The 17,261-nt window shown below is 40.9% G+C and overlaps 2 protein-coding genes across 8 annotated transcripts in view; one reads left to right on the top strand and one right to left on the bottom strand.

Moving 5' to 3' along the window:
- Positions 1-1,548: 1,548 nt before the first annotated feature.
- LOC148319724 (uncharacterized) lies at positions 1,549-5,822 on the top strand. Of its 2 annotated transcripts, XM_088279295.1 has the most exons (8): positions 1,549-1,985; positions 2,663-2,796; positions 2,880-3,011; positions 3,466-3,564; positions 3,642-3,691; positions 3,770-3,827; positions 4,290-4,412; positions 4,643-5,822. In XM_088279295.1, the coding sequence occupies exons 1-8, from the start codon at positions 1,645-1,647 to the stop codon at positions 4,837-4,839; spliced, it is 1,134 nt and encodes a 377-aa protein (XP_088135421.1). In that variant the 5' UTR covers positions 1,549-1,644; the 3' UTR covers positions 4,840-5,822. The 2 variants fall into 2 exon arrangements, with proteins under 2 accessions (XP_088135421.1, XP_088135420.1); XM_088279294.1 differs by having other exon boundaries at positions 3,642-3,827.
- The window catches only part of taf1 (TAF1 RNA polymerase II, TATA box binding protein (TBP)-associated factor), a 22,323-nt gene continuing 10,207 nt past the window's right edge, over positions 5,146-17,261 (bottom strand). For 2 of the 6 annotated variants that reach the window (XM_088279274.1, XM_088279275.1), the window contains exons 14-45: positions 17,110-17,261; positions 16,863-17,036; positions 16,668-16,772; positions 16,386-16,586; positions 16,159-16,300; positions 15,441-15,571; positions 14,918-14,998; positions 14,688-14,837; positions 14,502-14,534; positions 13,870-13,989; positions 13,512-13,687; positions 13,202-13,434; positions 12,910-13,117; positions 12,350-12,521; positions 11,984-12,198; positions 11,793-11,901; positions 11,608-11,706; positions 11,336-11,513; positions 11,195-11,262; positions 10,982-11,104; positions 10,795-10,887; positions 10,589-10,673; positions 10,430-10,497; positions 10,152-10,265; positions 9,690-9,779; positions 9,295-9,396; positions 9,024-9,119; positions 7,926-8,133; positions 7,672-7,843; positions 7,401-7,539; positions 6,665-6,742; positions 5,146-6,461 (exon numbers count right to left, since the gene is read on the bottom strand). The exon at positions 17,110-17,261 is cut by the window's right edge and continues 22 nt beyond it. In XM_088279274.1, the coding sequence (XP_088135400.1) occupies positions 6,282-6,461; positions 6,665-6,742; positions 7,401-7,539; positions 7,672-7,843; positions 7,926-8,133; positions 9,024-9,119; positions 9,295-9,396; positions 9,690-9,779; positions 10,152-10,265; positions 10,430-10,497; positions 10,589-10,673; positions 10,795-10,887; positions 10,982-11,104; positions 11,195-11,262; positions 11,336-11,513; positions 11,608-11,706; positions 11,793-11,901; positions 11,984-12,198; positions 12,350-12,521; positions 12,910-13,117; positions 13,202-13,434; positions 13,512-13,687; positions 13,870-13,989; positions 14,502-14,534; positions 14,688-14,837; positions 14,918-14,998; positions 15,441-15,571; positions 16,159-16,300; positions 16,386-16,586; positions 16,668-16,772; positions 16,863-17,036; positions 17,110-17,261 (4,295 nt within the window). In that variant the 3' untranslated portion in view covers positions 5,146-6,281. The remainder of the gene's footprint in view (positions 6,462-6,664; positions 6,743-7,400; positions 7,540-7,671; positions 7,844-7,925; positions 8,134-9,023; positions 9,120-9,294; positions 9,397-9,689; positions 9,780-10,151; positions 10,266-10,429; positions 10,498-10,588; positions 10,674-10,794; positions 10,888-10,981; positions 11,105-11,194; positions 11,263-11,335; positions 11,514-11,607; positions 11,707-11,792; positions 11,902-11,983; positions 12,199-12,349; positions 12,522-12,909; positions 13,118-13,201; positions 13,435-13,511; positions 13,688-13,869; positions 13,990-14,501; positions 14,535-14,687; positions 14,838-14,917; positions 14,999-15,440; positions 15,572-16,158; positions 16,301-16,385; positions 16,587-16,667; positions 16,773-16,862; positions 17,037-17,109) is intronic. The other 4 variants (XM_088279276.1, XM_088279278.1, XM_088279277.1 and 1 more) reach the window with 4 other exon arrangements.

Genomic DNA, 17,261 nt, shown 5'->3' with positions numbered 1-17,261 from the left:
TTTATCTTAAAAAAATAGGTGCAAATGTATAATATGAGTATGGTACAAAGACACATGCATGGGAGTTTACTTGCTATGCACTTTGTTATAACATTTAAATAAACAGTTTAACAGAACGCTCAAATTTGAACTCAAGTATACTCGTTATAGTATTAGACATTGTAAATATTTTGGGTGTTAAACTTATTCATTGCCTGCACATTTAAAGCATTTAAAAAAAAAAATTCAAGCCCCACAGCTATGTTCACTTACTAGGGATGCAATGATAATGGCAATATCGCGATATTGTGATATTAAAATGGTCACAATACTGTTTCCTTAAAAAAAAAACATTACTTTCAGCCGAACAGAGTGCTCTAAACTACATAGACCATGATACTTTGCATCGTTGAGCAAAGGAACACATGACAATAAAATATCAGGCTCAGCCTATTTTGTTGTCACTGTTGTAATTACGAACAAAAATACAACATTGTGCTTTTTTTGTTTGTTTTTTAATATTGTGAGTTGTTAAACAGCATTTTATATCGCCAACCTCCCACAATATTGCAAGGTTCGTCTCATGATAATATCATATTATGACGTTTAGAAGTAATATATTGATTCTGGCTTTTTCCACGCTTTTATATTCATCAGTAGATCAGGTGGGTTTAACAAAAGGCAACAATTTCTTCCAGTAGACTCTCAAACTGAGATGGTGCATCGCTGCTATCTACTGGTGGTTGTGCATCAGTAAAGTTGTTTCCAAGCTTGAAATTTACAGTGGAGCAGTGTCAGATCCTCCCTAACCCATCCTCTTTGAAAAACGCAATTGATATATATAGAGGACATAGGCAGTTTAATATGGGAAATGCAGCCCATATATATATATTTTTTGCGTTTGACCTTTACCTGGCGAGACATTAACAAAATAAATGTGAGTGTATTTTATTTGACACAAGTTTGCTCCATGCAAGATAGCTATTTCCCTGTCTTGGAAGTCATACGGAAAACCAAGCATTGTAATATGGGTTAAGGAATTATCCTTATGTCTACCTCTGGAAACTCAGAAAGAAAATCTGGAGCTGTTCCAAGGAGTTTGAGGATTGTCTATGGACTATGATGAACACAAACACATTCACATTCATCAAATGAACCTGACGCCCTCTTCTCTGGAACATAGGTTTGACAATATTGCTACTATATCGCTATGTTATATAATTTCAATACAATACGTGTATGTGTTTTTTTCTGCAGAAATCAATTCTAGTTCATTAATGTCTGATTTAATTACTGCATGTTATCATGCCTTAAGTGTCAGCCAGCATCTATTTTGACCCCCCCCGCAAAAAAACACTCATGCTCAAAAATATATTTTTAAAACAGCTTGAATTCTGTAAAACCAAACTGTTCCTTGATGGTGAGTTGTTAATAGACTTTTTTTTCCTTTCTTGGCACCAATTTGCCAACACTTTAATCCACATAATCTTGTGATGCTTTTCTAAATCCATCCAATCTGTTGCAGCTCTATAATTAACAGCCCTGCTCTAGAAATCTGGGTCAGTAGATCAGAGCCTGAACGTTACATCGTGTGCTGAGCAAGTTTTTAACTGGAATTCAGACTTGAGAAACGGATCTCCACTGCGGAGAGTGTGACTTGAAGGAATGGATGTCCAAGACATGGGCGTACAAAATTGGGGTTTGGATTTTAACGATGACATTTGCTTAAATCATCCTGTTTTCCAGATCGAGGAAAAAACTGATTCACATACCAACGTGTGGGCCAAACCAACTGGGGTGAAAAGTTGCACTTCTCGGTCTTTCGCCAGGGATGCTCGGATGAGACTAGATTTTTTAAAGTTTGGATCGAATTCTCAAGTGTCCTCCAGTGCCAAGGATGGGATTGTGCTTAATGATGCAAAAGAAAAAGACAGAGGAGGGCATACAGTGTTAGATTTAGTGGAGCTTCTTGAACTTAAGGATGATAAAGAGGATAACGAGAGCTGGTAGGTGCTACCAAATTCTACCACAAAATTTCTAGATTAAACCATCTTGACAGGGGTGGTGCAAGAACTCTTTCAGAGTGGTGGCTATGGTAGGTGCTCAGGCACAGGTATCATTGTTTCAGTCATTGTTTTCATTAAATGAAATGCACACATATCGAACCATGGATATTGCCTATTTGTCTTTGCCACTCATATCGCATACACTCATTTGCTAGACAACAGACGATCGGTGTGATCGTCGCCATTTTGCATCCTGCCAATCGACGCCACAATCATTCAAAACAAAAAAAGCACAATGATGCAACAATCTCTTAAACCTTCACAATTATAATATTAGCTCATACAAGTATTATAAATATTTCTATTTACGTGGATTTGTTCCTGCTTTGACAGATTGATTGGGATTGCGATATGTGTACATTTTATATCACGAAACCTTGATTGTGGAAGGTATAAAAAAAAAGCTGTTTTGCTTAGCAGCATCAACATTTATGTTGTTGGTTGGTCAACCTAAATGCATGGTGGCAATCAGCTGCGCTACAGAATTATGTTTATCAATATCTTCCTCTAGATGTGTACACCCTCAACAACTGGCCAACCATAGTTCCACCCCTCTGATCAGTTCCAATCCTTAATCGTGTGTTGTTTTCTTACTAAATAAAGTGGATTACTGACAGGCTATACAAGTCTCCAAAAAGTCAGATGTCCGTGGACAAAGAGTCGCCTCTGAGATGGTGTCGACACGTTTTGGATAATCCGAGTCCTGAAACCGGGGCCGCATCGTGTTCACTTAGGAATAAACTAAATCAAAGTAAGCCCCAAAAATGCAACACTGGCACTTCAAGCATATTGTGACTGATCTTATCACAGAATTGTATCTTTATCTTTACACAGAAACAACAAGTTCCTACAGAGGCATCCTTTACAGACAGCCTGCAGTGAAACATCATACTGACAGTGCACCTGTGGATCCTCATTATGGCAAAATATCTGCCAACAAAATACATGACACCTCTAACAGTTTCGGTAATAGCTCCTGAATTAAACCCACAAACCTTATACCCATTCTTTTTTCAATTTTGTTGCAGGTATCACGCAAACGACAAACATGATGTCAAGAACAGACCCTGTTCAGAAAAATGCACTGTGGATCGTGTAAAATACTTATGTGTTGTTCCTCATAGTGATGACATTATCTTTGAAGACAGAAAAAATTACATCTGTTGAACTACATCTCTTTAGATTGTTGGCTGCCAGGATGGCCGAGTGGTCTAAGGCGCCGCGTTCAGGACCCAGTCTCCCCAGGAGGCCTGGGTTTGAATCTCGAATTTCCCCATTGTGGGACTAATAAAGGGAATATTATTATTATTATTATTATTAAAGTATACTTAACATTCTGACCACCAGTTTGCACATATATTCTAAACGAGTAAACCATGTCATTCATATCCCAAATAACTTGTTTGTTGTATTTAAACAGATAATTGTGATCTGGGTATGCCCAATGAGACCATAACTACCAGCTACGAATTGCAGGACATCACAGACGTTCACCTGATGGCCCGTATACAAGAAGACAGTAAATCTAGCACAATTTCGACACTATTAACTTTGTCACAAGGTAACTGTAGTCAGTATGTGTTGTCCGTACCGTAGGCTTACGACAGGACTACATCTCCATGCCCGCCTGCAGTCCTGAGCCACACGTAAAGCTTCAATCATACTTTTGCATTGGATTTTGTGGGAAGGAAATACATGTTGTTGACGTACTTGTGTTGTCACAGGTTAGACTTCGTCACCAAGTCACTCAGTTCAAGCTGCTTAAAAAGGCTCAGAATCAAGGTACACAAAGCATACGGATTACCTTGAAATTTGAGATGAAAGTTTGTAATAGATTTTTCATTTTTCTCGCGGGCCACGTCATAGTTTTGGTTTTGCTCGGTGGGCCATCATGACAGTGAACCCAAATAAATCATATTATTATTGTTACATATACACAACAAACTGATGGATAACTATTTTTTAAAATCAGAATCCAGGAAAATTTTGTTTGTTTAACTATCATTCAATTCATTTTAAAAGTGTGATTGGTAACCGAAAAAATGCTTGCAGCATTTTTAAAATTGATGACAATTTGCAATTTGGGTATTTTAGCCAGAAACATGAAGTAGTGCATGATTTGGCTTTGCGGGCCACATAAAAGGATGTGGTGAGCCGGATCTGGCCGCCAGGTCTTGAGTTTGACACATGTGGATTAGAATAATGTCTTTCTGTTTGTTGGATATGACCTCCTGTACCTACCAGCAAGGTCCGAGTCACCCTTGCGGACCAGCCTTCGTTCTCTCCAGGCTCTGAGAAACAGTCGCAGTTTGGATACGGAAGACGGCCTGCCTGCTCATCAAACATCAAACACAGATTTTCCATCAGGTTTGGAGAAATTACGTCACGATCAAGAATCAAGATCAAGCGTGTTACTTACCGGTTAAGCTCAGAAGGCTGACAAACCCAGATAATCATAATTAGGAAATTTATTGGGAAACGATTTGGTAGTTCACACACAATCAAACAAAACTTGCACTCATCAAGTAGGGATTTAGCTACTGTTAATGAAAACACTTTTGGAGTCAACTTAAATATCTGTATCTCTTATCCGGAAGCGTCCACAAACTCGGTGCGAGGCTCATCAGTCCAGAAGACGACCACGAGGGAAATACAAAGGTCTCAGTCTCTCAGCCCCCGCAGGATCACAAACTGTGCTAAGAGATATCTGTCCGTTTATGCGTGTGTTTATGCCTCACCTGAGAGGGCAACCACTGGAGCTTGGTGTAGCAATTTGCCATCGTCACGAAGATGAACAACATCAGCCAATACTAGGCTGACACATAAGGGCACATAGACACGGTTAGGAATGGAATATCAATATAGATTGCGATTGTATGCATTTAGAGTCAATCAGAAATCACATCAGGTTTCACAATTGTGTAAGCTAGCAGGTCAGCTTTGCTACTTTGACACAACATTAACTTCCTTAAAGAAAGCTGATTGGACCACATCTTTTTGGATGGCCCAGATCATATTCAGAATGCGCTAAACAACGCATACCAGTCCTTTGACATTGTTGATTGGTTGACAGGAAAGCCAAAATAAGAACGAAGCTACATATGGATACATAGTTTTCATTTTATTTTTAAAATGCACAACTGTGTGAAATTTTTCAAACGTGTATGTAGTCCAATTTATTTTATGCTCACAGGTGTTCTAGCAACATGTCTTGTTTCATTTATGGACAAACTGGAGATTGTTCGCTGGTCCTTACGTGAACCTCACAAGGGTCACCCCACCACACCCCCTCAAAGTATTCTGCTTATATTAGACCTGTATAAAATTAAACATGTCACTGTGAAAGAGAGATCCAACCTGTGTTCAAGTCATGGGCCATAGAAAACGGTGTAAATCATTACTCTAGATTCCATATCCTAAATTGAAGGAAACTTGAGCCCACTCATAGTCTTTTTTTTTTAAATTTACTTTACAGTCCAAGATCCCTCAATTGGGATTGTGAACATTTGTTTATAGAGTGGCTGATTAGATAATAGCAGGATGCTTGCATGCCGGCATTGATCCAGTTGAATTATTTCTTTTTATAGCCTTGTTACTTTAACAGAAGTAAAGGTGTTATGTAAGGTATCCTTGAAGAGCTTACCATATAGGACGCATCCAATTAGAATGCTTCATCTCACCCAATGCCCTTCACAGTAATAAAGTCATACATTTCTGCTTGTTGAGCTGTTTTTCCCTGTATATACTGAACTTCAGTGTTGATAAAGCTTTTTTCCAGATTTGGGAATGCTGTTACACACATTTATGCAGCCGTAAAAAGCAAATTCAAATGATCACCTTCTATGAGACAAAGATAGCTTTTAGGGGGTTTGAGAAAATTAAGACGTGACAAATAATAATGATTCCTACCTTAGAATAACATACAACTGGATTGAAAAACAATAAACAATGTTGTTAAATGTTTAAACAGAATGATCGACCTTCTACTCAAAGAATATAAATCTGTAACAGTATCAAAATGAATAAGGAAAGACATGACTCCTGAAAAGGATATATAATGTCCCACATAAATTACAATGATGAAAAAAAATGCTGAAATTTACAATGGGAGCGCAAGCTTTGCAAGAAGTTGTGAAACATGCTTCACAGAACAATGTACAACATATTTACATTAACGTCAAATGTAATAAAAAAACAAAACAAACATGCTTTCTTGATATTGCACCAAGAAGTAATTTAGTCCGAGTCCATGTCACTGTCGCCTCCGATGGATCTGAATTCTTCGCTCTCCTCATCCTCACTGAGCTGGATCTGGGAGAGTACGGCTGGACCTCTCCTCCGTGCGTCGTCTTCTTCATCTTCTTCCTCCTCCTCGCTGTTGCCATCATCTTGTCTGTTTCCTCGTAGCTGCCATGGCTGAGACGATAGAGGTTAAATGTACAACCATTAGTAGAAGCAATGTGACCCTTAAGTGCAACCATTTTCTGTAGCGCTTATCCTCATTAGCGAGTGAGCTGGAGCCTCTCCCAGCTGACTTTTAGTGAAAGGCGGGGTTATACTTTGAACTGGTCGTAGCCAATTACAGGGGTAATTAACGGTACAGACAAAAAAAATATTACCTGCTGCGCGTATGGTGCAGGTGTAGCGTTGTGCCTTTCCAAGTCCATGAATGACCATTGACCATCCTTTTCATCATACTAGAGGCAGAAAAAAAGGGTACAATTACACAATATCAAACTTACCATTTTGGTGAACTGATTTAGCAATATGAGAGGAAATATTCTACTTATATTAATTTAGTAAAGGTGTTTTTTATGTTCTCAAGTGGTTAGAATGTTTTTTGCCCATGAAAAAAAAATACAAGATGCAGTGTACCCCTGCAAATCCATGGTTGATGCCCACTATATCACAGATTTTAAAGTGATCATCTTTTATAGATTTTTACACTATACAGGCAGGTTAGAAATAGGCTGTGGGCCATCAGGGTAATACTAATTTTTTTCTGCAAAATGCTGGGCAACACCGAGGTCTACTGGAAGACGAAGAGGCCAAGAACTAAACTCCATTATAAGTTGTTGCCACAGAGCAGAGAATATATGCCTGAGAGTATTGTTGTGTTCTCTGTTTGTATGTGTTTCTGCTCCGTGTGTTAAAGTTGTTGTTGTTTGAATGTTTGTAATTGCACTAACATATGTGCAAGTTTGCATTTGGCCATCTATTTTCTGTTTTCCAATTATATGACAGCATAACACTAGCATTACAATTTAAATCATAATTCATCTTATGTGTCAGTTTTACAGTAAACTTCATTGCCTCCCCCTACATTCCACTCTCATCAGCCTCACTGAACTGAACCTGAGAATGTGGAGCTCGGCCACTCCTGCATGCGTCATCCTCTTCGTCGTCTTCTTCCTCCTCGCTGATACCATCATCTTCTGCGTTACCCCTGGCTGACGTTTGCATTTGACTACGGCTCTCCTCGAAGCTTCCATAGCTGAGATGCAAGAGAGAGACAGTACCAACTTTGACCGGCACTCAAAAATATATTAAAATCTCAAAGGTTACAAAATGCTTTTTTTTTTTTTTTTAATATTTGGCCGTAAAGTTACTCTAAAGCTCCTGGTACCTGACGTTGCTGTCTTCCATGTGAGGCCCATCATCGGCCCCGTCTGCTTCATATGACATCATGCTCTCGTCCTCCATGCCCATGCGCGCTGTCTCCTGAGCTCGCCTTGGAGGTGGAGGTCGCACATCGACCTCTCGATCAGAGTCACTGCCACTCTCTGATAAATGAATGGCTAAAGCGGTGGCAATGAAATATTCTTCATAAATGTCATGTAACGAATGACTCTTTGTAGGCTTTAGGTTTGCTTTACTTACATGAAAATGGATTGTCGCCCTCCTCCTCACTGGCGTCATCCTCCCCATCGGACATGAGCAAGTCCTGATATAGCACGCTGGCATGAGTGAGGGGGTTGGATCTTCTATCATTTTCTTCCTCCTGCCGGTTGTGCATGCGTCTGCGAGGTGGCAGCAACATCTCCTCGTCGTCATCGTCATCCTCAAGATCTCCCTCTGCATCCTCTGCCTGCAAAGGCAAGTGCAAGTATGGAATTGAACGTCTTGAAAAGATCAGGGGTTTGAGTGTTGGGCTGCTGGGTTGGGCTGAAAAAAAATCCAATTTGGATCCATCGGCGCTTTATTTAGCGACTTCTCCGGCTCCTCCAGCGAATATTTATCAAAAACGTGAACAGCTTAGGTAATCAAACAACAAAGTTGAATAATTTTCATTTTCACATTGTCAATTGTGCTGAACGCTGCCAATGACATGATGTGTCCAATCGACTTATTTAACACTTTTGACCTGAGGTTTGTGTTCCCAGATCGAACTCATTTAGACCAGGTCGCCTTGTCTCACCGCAGCCAAGATTGAGAAAAATGTATCGTATTCTATTGCCAGCCCAAGCCTTTTACATTTTTTTTTTAACCCAAGCATCTCATGATGCAGGCTACCTCTTCTAAAATCAGATACATCTTTAATCAAGCATTCATTTCCACACCTGAAATGAAGCCATTAATAAATACAATCAGTATTTGGCAAAATTTTACGTGTGACAACAGGCCATTATTTTACAAAGATGACGTTTCGTACTGTATGTCTTAAATTGCCATGCCAATCCCCATACGTACTGCAATTATGCACTGTTATTTTGAAATGACAAATTAATTTACATAGCTCCAACTTACGACTCGGGGTACAAAGAGTGCAAATGACTAGCAACGACTTTGAAGCAGAACAACCTGATCATTGAACAAATATTAACAGCTAAAGTTCATTACAACTTCCTTTATGGGCATGAACCGTACTGCCATATTCTTTTTACCCTATCTGTCCCCAAAGTTGAGTGCAATTGTTTTTCACACACTGATGAAAACTAACATCCTCAGTAGAGGTAAAGTCACGAGTGTGGTACTCACAGGAGCAGGTGTTTTTGGTTTGCCGTCATCTTCTTCCTCAAAGCCTTCAATATCCACATCTGATTCTTCTTCCCTGAGCCTTCTGCCATGTGGAGCCTGAAAAGCAGAGCAAGTTCAAGAGCACGGACTAAAAAGGGTTGAGCTGGTCTTACAACTTCTCACTGAGAATGCCCAATGAACCCATTCTCTATGAAGTCAACAAGCATTATAATCAGAGCATGGACTGGCGAGAGGTGGAAAAAGCCTTTTTACTATTTCTCTCTCTCCATACCTGCCCCCCTCTCTTCTCAGAAGCAACTAGAGGTCCATCAGAGTAAAGGCCGCTGGGTGCCCTGGACGGGCCTGAAACACCGCTGTCAAACAGATCAGCAGGCTGGGCAATAGAAAGGCAAACACATGGTGGAAAAGTTGGACAAAGACACAAGAGTGAGGGAGAAGCACAGCAGGTGGATGAAAGAAACACGGCTGCAAAACATGAAATAGGAAAAAAATGAAGAGACTGGGAAGGAGTGTTAGTAACAGGGGGGAATACTAAAGGCGGGAGGAGTATTACAGCACTTGGTAAAAAAGGATAAGGGTGCTAGATAAGGTGCCAGAGGGTATTTCAGCTGGTAGCACCACTTTCAGATCTAGTCTGGCAAAATGGCCACCCGGCAATCGTCATACCTGGGCTATGTAGGGCGAAGATGAGGTTAGCCTTTGCAAGTCCATGAATGACCCTTTGGCTGTAGAGATATCCTTATCTAGGTCATCATACTGTGTGCACAAACAAGAGAAGTATAACTATTACATCATAATGCTGTTTTACATTTTAGGTTAAAATTATTCATTCCTTGACCATGTTAAAGTCCATTTCTGTTGAAAGAGTTGTGTTATGAAATATCAGCAAAATAAATAATAGCTATTTCTTTCACTGTGACAAAAAGTTCCAATTTGTTTAGGCTAGTGAATAATTATGGGCTTAATTGTACTTGTTATCCAACTCATGTTAGTTAAACTATTACAAAATGTCTTCTAACCACTATTGTCTCCAAACTTCACCAACACTTAAAGCATGTTGAGGAAACCCATATTATTTTCTAACTGCCTCTAAATGAGCTTCCTCAAACTTTCTGGCCGACCGACTACCTGTGCCATGTATGAACTGTGAGCCATCTCCAGACTCTCGAAGTCAGCGGCATCCAGAGCTGCCTCTTTGGCCGTGGAGATATCCTTTTCGAGCTGTGTCAAATGTTCATCATACTGAAGGCACACAAGAAAAAGAAATTATTTAAACCCATACACTTTTTTATACTACTGAATGAGAAATAGTAGTCAATATAGAATGTAGCTCAAGCACAGAATGGCTTAGCTACATCTCATCACTCATCTGATTCTTAGACAAGCCCAGTTATGTCTCAGCATACCTCATCCAAGGTCTGTCTGCACACACTGATGATATCAAGAGCCGTCTTGGTGTATGGACTGTCGCGGCCTGCGAAAGACACACAAAAAAGATGATCATACCATTTCTATTCTCCACAACTATGCTAAGTGCTCAAAGTGGAACAGCAGCAAACACTCACCGTTGTACTTGATGCTGTTTGTGTGGATGAGAGTGACATCTGAGAGAAAGGCGTCTCTGTTCTGGTACTTGTGCTTGGAGATGTTCTGTTGATGCAGAAAAGAAAAGGAGACATAGATGTGGGTGTGGTGGATGTTTTACAGCGTTATGTCACTTTTTATTACTGAAGTTCCCGCCCGCCTTAAATTGTAATGTTTTGGCCCTCACCTTGCGGATGGATTCCAGGTCCATCGGGTCTATAATCACCTTGTAATAATCAGGCACAAACTTTTTGTTGACAGGATGGTGGAACGGCCATGACTGTAATAGACGATAGAAGAAATTAGACAAAGATTTATTAAAAACAATAAAAGTGCGTTGTGTTTAGCAACTATTTTAGTCAGAGACAACTTACATCAGGAACAACCATCATCTTCTGTGTTACGATGTTGTCCAGAATGAAGGAGAAGGCCACCTGATCGTCATCGTCAAGCAAAGGATTGATGGCTTTTTCGAGCCTAACCAGTCTGTCCTCCTTCTGTGAATACGAACAATAGCTGAATGTTTTCAGTAGTTTTTCGTTTACAAAACTTGGAAGTTGGCACGGAAGAAAACCAGTCACACTTACCTCTTTCAGCTTAGTATCGCACAGATCGAGCATTGATTGCGCAACTTGTGTTATCGGATGTTTTGCTCCTAAAAAGATAAAATATATTCTGTCGTACACGGCTTGAACGTGACAGCTTTCTTTTAAGGGAGTCTTAAGTACCATTGTATGTGGCGCTGTTCTTGTATATAAGTTCAACTGCTTCTCGGAACTCCTCCCTGGATGGGTACATTCGTTTGCGGACATTCTCTCGTAGTGTCTGCAGGTCCATTGGCCGCGTTATTATTTTGTAGTAGTCCTTCACAACCTTGGCATTTACTGGCGTGTGGAACGGATATGTCTGGAGGATAAAAAGGCATTTGTATTACATGAAATTTACAAAGGGAATATGAGAAGATTGGAAAGCTGTTAAGAAGGTTGTCAATCATGCTTACATTAGGGTGGTCACGCATGTCGTTAATGATGCTCTCCAGCACAGAGGACAAGGTCACCATGGGGTCAGTGCGTCTGCGGTGGATCGCTTTATGTGGTTTCTACAAGCATTAACAAGAAAAAAAAGTTGAAAAAGCATCTGTTCTCTTCTATGTTAAAACAAGCTGCAAATATTACTGATACTTGCATTCAGATAGTCACAGTGCACAGCATTGCCAACTCGTCTCTTCTTTTTTGGAGGGAGCTGTTGCTTGGGGAACTTGAGCACTAAAGACTTTCTGCGCACCTCATCAGCACTGTTGATGGAAAATAAGAGGTGTAACAAATGTCAAACACAAAAGACAAATCACATGAATAAAATTATGTGAAATACCCTACCTTTCAATGAGTTGCTTGCCAAGCACGATCTTTGTGCCTTCCACCTTAATCAATTCTTCATTATCATTGTGGATTGTCATTGTCTTTTCTAGCTCCTCCTCTTGCTCTTCTGTCATGGCGACTGGGTTCGAAGGGGGCGCATTGGTCTGATAGTACAGCGGGCAGAACTTGTTCGTCCTCATGTGGCCGATGGCACCACAAGCACCGCACTTTAACTAGGAAGGATAGGCAAACATTAAGCAGCATGAAGAAAAATCTGCCAAGTTAAAAATTGTAAGGCCCTACTTAACACCATATTAACATCAAACTAGAAGAGGACTAAAGTAAGAGAGGAAGAGAAATATAGTACTTAATCAGCAAGCTTACTTTTACCTTGAGGTCTGGTCTCTCTTTCATCTTCTTCGACTTCTTTTCTGGAGGTCCCTTGAACTTGTCTTTCTCTTGATTTCGCTTCAGTCTCCTCAGCTGCTCCTGGATCCGCCGGCGCTCCTTCCTCATCTCTTCTCGGTGCTGCTCATCGAAGAGGGCAAACTTTCGTCTGAAGCCACAGGACCATAACAAAGAGGTGTTATTTATTTATCCATCGGTGCTCCTTCCTCATCTCTTCTCTGTGCTGCTCATCTAAGAGGGCAACCTTTCGTCTGAAGCCACAGCATAACAATTTTTTTTCCCAATGACAAAAATAGCACTCTACGATATTGTACGCAATAAAAGCATACAGTAGTGATGTAATGGAATAGCTTTTGTCACGCTTAAAATCAATGGACTGGTCATTGTGCTGCTGCCCGCCTGGGCCATTCTGGGGCAAATATACGACAGACGGATATACTGTAAATGTATAAACAGCTCAAAACCTGTATTAGAACACTCAGCATGATGATGAGCATCATCAAAAGTTTTGAGAAGGTTCAAATGAAAGCACTGACATGAATTCATCATCCTTAGTCGTTCTGATCCTGGTGTAGGCATCGATGACGGCAGATTTGCGCACAGTCTCGCAGCGAACATATTCCTTGCCATCTTCGTCTCTGAAGGTTCGGTAGATCTTGAGTCGCCGCCCTGTGGCTGCTGAGTTCAAGCTAGTGACTGATGATGTGTCATCATCCTTGTGGGAGCTGGTTGACAATGAGCTGGCTGAAGAGGTAAAAGTACAATTTACATACAGTATGCACAATCACAATGTGTCTCGCAACCAGTGAACAAGGAACCATGACCCACACAAGACTTTGCGGCGCTCCTTCCGCCCCTTGTTGTCACGATCACTCTCCTCCCCCATCAGCATCCTCTGCAGCTCCCGCCGCTCCTGTTCTTCCCGCTCACGTGACAACTGTGAGCTGGTCTTCTTGTTCTGCAGCATGTTCTCAATGTTCTTTCCCATTTCCTCAAAGTCGCTATCCTCGGCAGAACTGCTATCTGTGTCTGTGGAGAGCACTTCCGTCGACTCCAGCACCCTATGGTTCGGATCATCACCATATGGGTGAGTTGAAATGTCCACAGACAAAATGAAGAATGACTTCAAATGTTTTACTTATTCTGAAGGTCAAAGATCCTCTGACATTCCTCCTTGTACCGCTCCTGGTGCTCTGCTACAGAGAATCGTGAACCTCTGGCAAACTTGCTCATCGGGCCTTCTCCTGAACGCGCCTGCTCAGTTGACATGGTTCTCACAACGTCAATCACCTCCCAGCGTGAGAGCTTTTTTATCTAATAGACAGTGTGACAAACCAACACAAATTCACTTTCAAGTGATGTAAAAGGTGGAATGAGACAGAAACAAAAAGTGAAGCCTTGGACAAAGGAGATAAAAGAGAAATAAAATATCTAAAATGGGTGAGAAAATTCACCAATAGTCTTGAAGATGTCACAACCTTTTACAACAGACTTACTTCTTCTTCTGGAACACCAAACTTGCGCAGCAGCTGCTTGGCATTCTTCAGTGACAATCGTCTCAAATCGGCATCTGTCCCTGTTACAGTCTTCTTAGTGGGCTGCGGCTCCTTGTCATCCTGAAAGAAAAAAATAATCACAGTTCTAAAACTCAACATGCAACCATCAACACCCATGTACCCTGGAGAACAACCACCTATCACCCATGCAACCGGACAACATCCACCCATTACACCTATAGGAAGTGAAAAGTGAAGCGAAAATCAAAGCCCAAAATGTAAAAGCCCTGATGTATCTGCAGGATTTTATGATTGGTAAATGTCTCTTTTGATGATGAGAAAAGGCAAGAATGGTTGGAGCCAGTCAACCTGCAAGATAATCTCGCCATTGTTGTGACAGACGTCACCTGACCAAAACAACCATTCAGGTTCACCAGGAAATTTTTTAGCACAATATCAGATCAGATCAGATTTGTAATTCGGCCATTATACTGTGTTTCCCCTACTGTCAAAACTGCTTCCACTCATTCGTTGTCCCTGATGTCAGGTCACTACTGTTGTTTTAGTTTATCCAAAAATGTGTTAGATTGGGTTGAGGTCAGGGCTCTTAAGCGCTTTCACATCAAACTCACCAGTATCAAAGCTTTATGGACATTCGTGGCATGCTGGAAGAGAAGACAACCGGTCTTATTTTTATTTTTTTTTTAAATCTCAACTGAGATTCAGGGGAAATGAAGAGCTAACCCCTCATTGATTAACAGACTGCCCAATGAGTTTCTACTAAAACAGATTAAGATTCACATTTAACACATTCACACCTTCTGTTGAGTGGGCTTGTTGGGCACTTTGACATAAGAGAAACCTTCTCCACAGCCCGTTGGGTCGGCCACACCTGTAACCTCCAACAGGCATTTCCCCTTCATGGCAGAGATAAAGGCTCTTGTTGTGTTCCAGGGGGCTGTTCGCACCTTATATAAGAAAGAATTGTTTAGTACAAACTGTATCTTACACTATCATACTAATTAGACTGAAACATGGAGAACAATACCTCATCATCAATCTTCATTTGAAAGTCCTCTTCATTCTCCTCCTCAGGTGCAAAGAATGATTTCTCACCATATCCAGCATCCTGAAGTTAGGTGGTGTTAAAATAACTCGCTGTTGCGGATGTCTACATGACACTTATCTGCATGATTATAATTAGAGCTGAACAATTGTGAAAAATAATCTAATTGTGATTTTTTTCCCCTTAATATTGTGATTGTGATTTAATATCCTACTGTAAACTAGTCAATGGACTCGCAATTCAAACATAAGGCGCTTCGGCTTACAAGGCGCTCTGTCGATTTTTGAAATAAAAAAAAAAATAAAAAAATAAAGAATTTTAAGTGCGCCTCGAAAAATACAGTAAATAGTAAAAATACAGATAGAAATTAGGCAGTTGTTTTTTTCCCCAATTGCAGCCTTTGTGATTTTAAAATTTCATAATCCTCCATAACGATGTCAGGATGAATTCAATTAACTGTTCAGCTCAAATATAAATGAAGAGTTTTAGTAGCAGACCATGTTACCTTGAGTCTCTGCTCGGCCACCTGCATGCTATAGTAGGAGCAACACTGCTCCGGAGACACCATGGCTCGGATCTCTTCCTCTGTTGGCAATCTGAAATCAGGCTTCAGCACCCACCAGTTGGAATCCATCCCTGGAATGGAGATAAAACAAAATAGTACAACATTGATGACTGAACACAGGCAGTGGAGCCTAAAACGCCAAGTTACTACAAATGCCCAACCCAACTCTTACTACATTTAAAAATGTGAAAGCCCTCAAACAACAGTCAAGCCTCACTGTACTAAAACTTCCCAAGTTTCCCAACAGTCTGTGTTGAACATATTGTTAACAATTACCCAACTTTGCTCTCTTGCTGTTAACGTTCTGTTTCATAGTTTGCCCATCGCTGTATTTGTTCATCATGCCTCCATGTAGATTTTTAAAAGTGTGGAAAACCTACTGGTGTAAATAATACTACATATTCATAACCCATGTGTGTGCTTTGTACTATCTTGGAAGATAGACACCTTACCTGTAATGACAAATCCATAGTAGGAATAATAAACTCTATCCCTGCTCGGACTCCTTTCTGATGTTTTCAGGCGCACACACACTGATGAGCTCACACTACTTCAACCAGAAGCTCTATATAACCTCACCGTGCTACAATATAACAACAAGTGATGGGCTCTGAATGTTAGACATACTGAACAGAGTAATCAACTAAACAAGCTGTACCTGTGCGTTTGAAGTCCGCACAGAGTTTTAGCCTTTTCCTGATGCTGCTCTCAGAATGCACCGGAAATGCTTTCTTTATATCCTCCATGCGAATTCTCCGAGGACGATCCTTGCTCTTCCAGAATAAGCGGTAAATGAATACCTGCAGAGTACAGGTTTAGCAGTTGAGATTTGGCACATTCATGCAGCCTAAAACTGTTCAAATGAAGTCAGGCAAGTAAACGTACTTGAAGGAAGTCTCTTATGTGGGTGTTGGCCCGTTTAGAGTTGGGCCCAGGAACCTCGTATAAGGGGCAGGCCTGACCAACCACCATAATGTCCACGATTTCTCTGATGTAGTAGCCGTGGCGTGTTCTGATAATCAGAAAATCGGTCTCTGGCATCTTGTGCAAGTAAATGGGGGCACGGAAAAGGTTGTTTTCAAAAGCCTGGGAAAAAAAAACATGAAATAGTAAAAAAAATTACGATTACACAGCATTTCAGTGAATATTGAGCGCTCTAAAGCTGACTTGGAGTAGCTGTCCAGGATGCAGAGAACCAAGAAAAGGCGAAGTGTGACAGTATACGGTTTCTCCATATTTGCAATCTGGTGCACCAGGATCCTTTCCAGGTTTCTGAATAATGGAGATTGAAATGAAAACAAGTAATCACATTTTCAACAAATTTATATGACAATTCTAATCAAGACTGAACATTATACCCACCCTTTTATAGTAGTTTTTAATCTTGGTGGCCATGCCAACTTGCATGATGAGAGGGGGGTATTCTTCACTGTATTCTGCCAGGATCAGATCGCCATCTTTGCCTGTCAAATCCTGCGGTGTACGCATGAAGAACATGTCTCCGCCTCCTGAAGCCTGACGCTCCTGCTCTCGCATCTGTTTTGACATTCACACCATCCGTGTTGATCAGTATACTCAGTATAAAATCCAATTTTGAGCAAAGTCTCACCTTAGCCTTCTTCTTAACGTGCTTGAGCAGAGGTTGGACAGGGTGTGGCCCGGGCTGAGCCAATGGTCCAAAAGAGTACTTCTTCAAAGACGACCTATGGAACTGCCGCAACTTCATCGGCCCCATGTGGGTGGGGAAGAAGGGTTGCCTCA

The sequence above is a fragment of the Idiotropiscis lumnitzeri genome, chromosome 17, assembly GCF_059441095.1.
Source record: "Idiotropiscis lumnitzeri isolate Australia: NSW breed Sydney's pygmy pipehorse chromosome 17, RoL_Ilum_1.0, whole genome shotgun sequence".
NCBI lineage: Eukaryota > Metazoa > Chordata > Actinopteri > Syngnathiformes > Syngnathidae > Idiotropiscis > Idiotropiscis lumnitzeri.
Note: the sequence above shows the minus strand (reverse complement) of the source record. Positions and strands in the feature narration are given on the sequence as shown.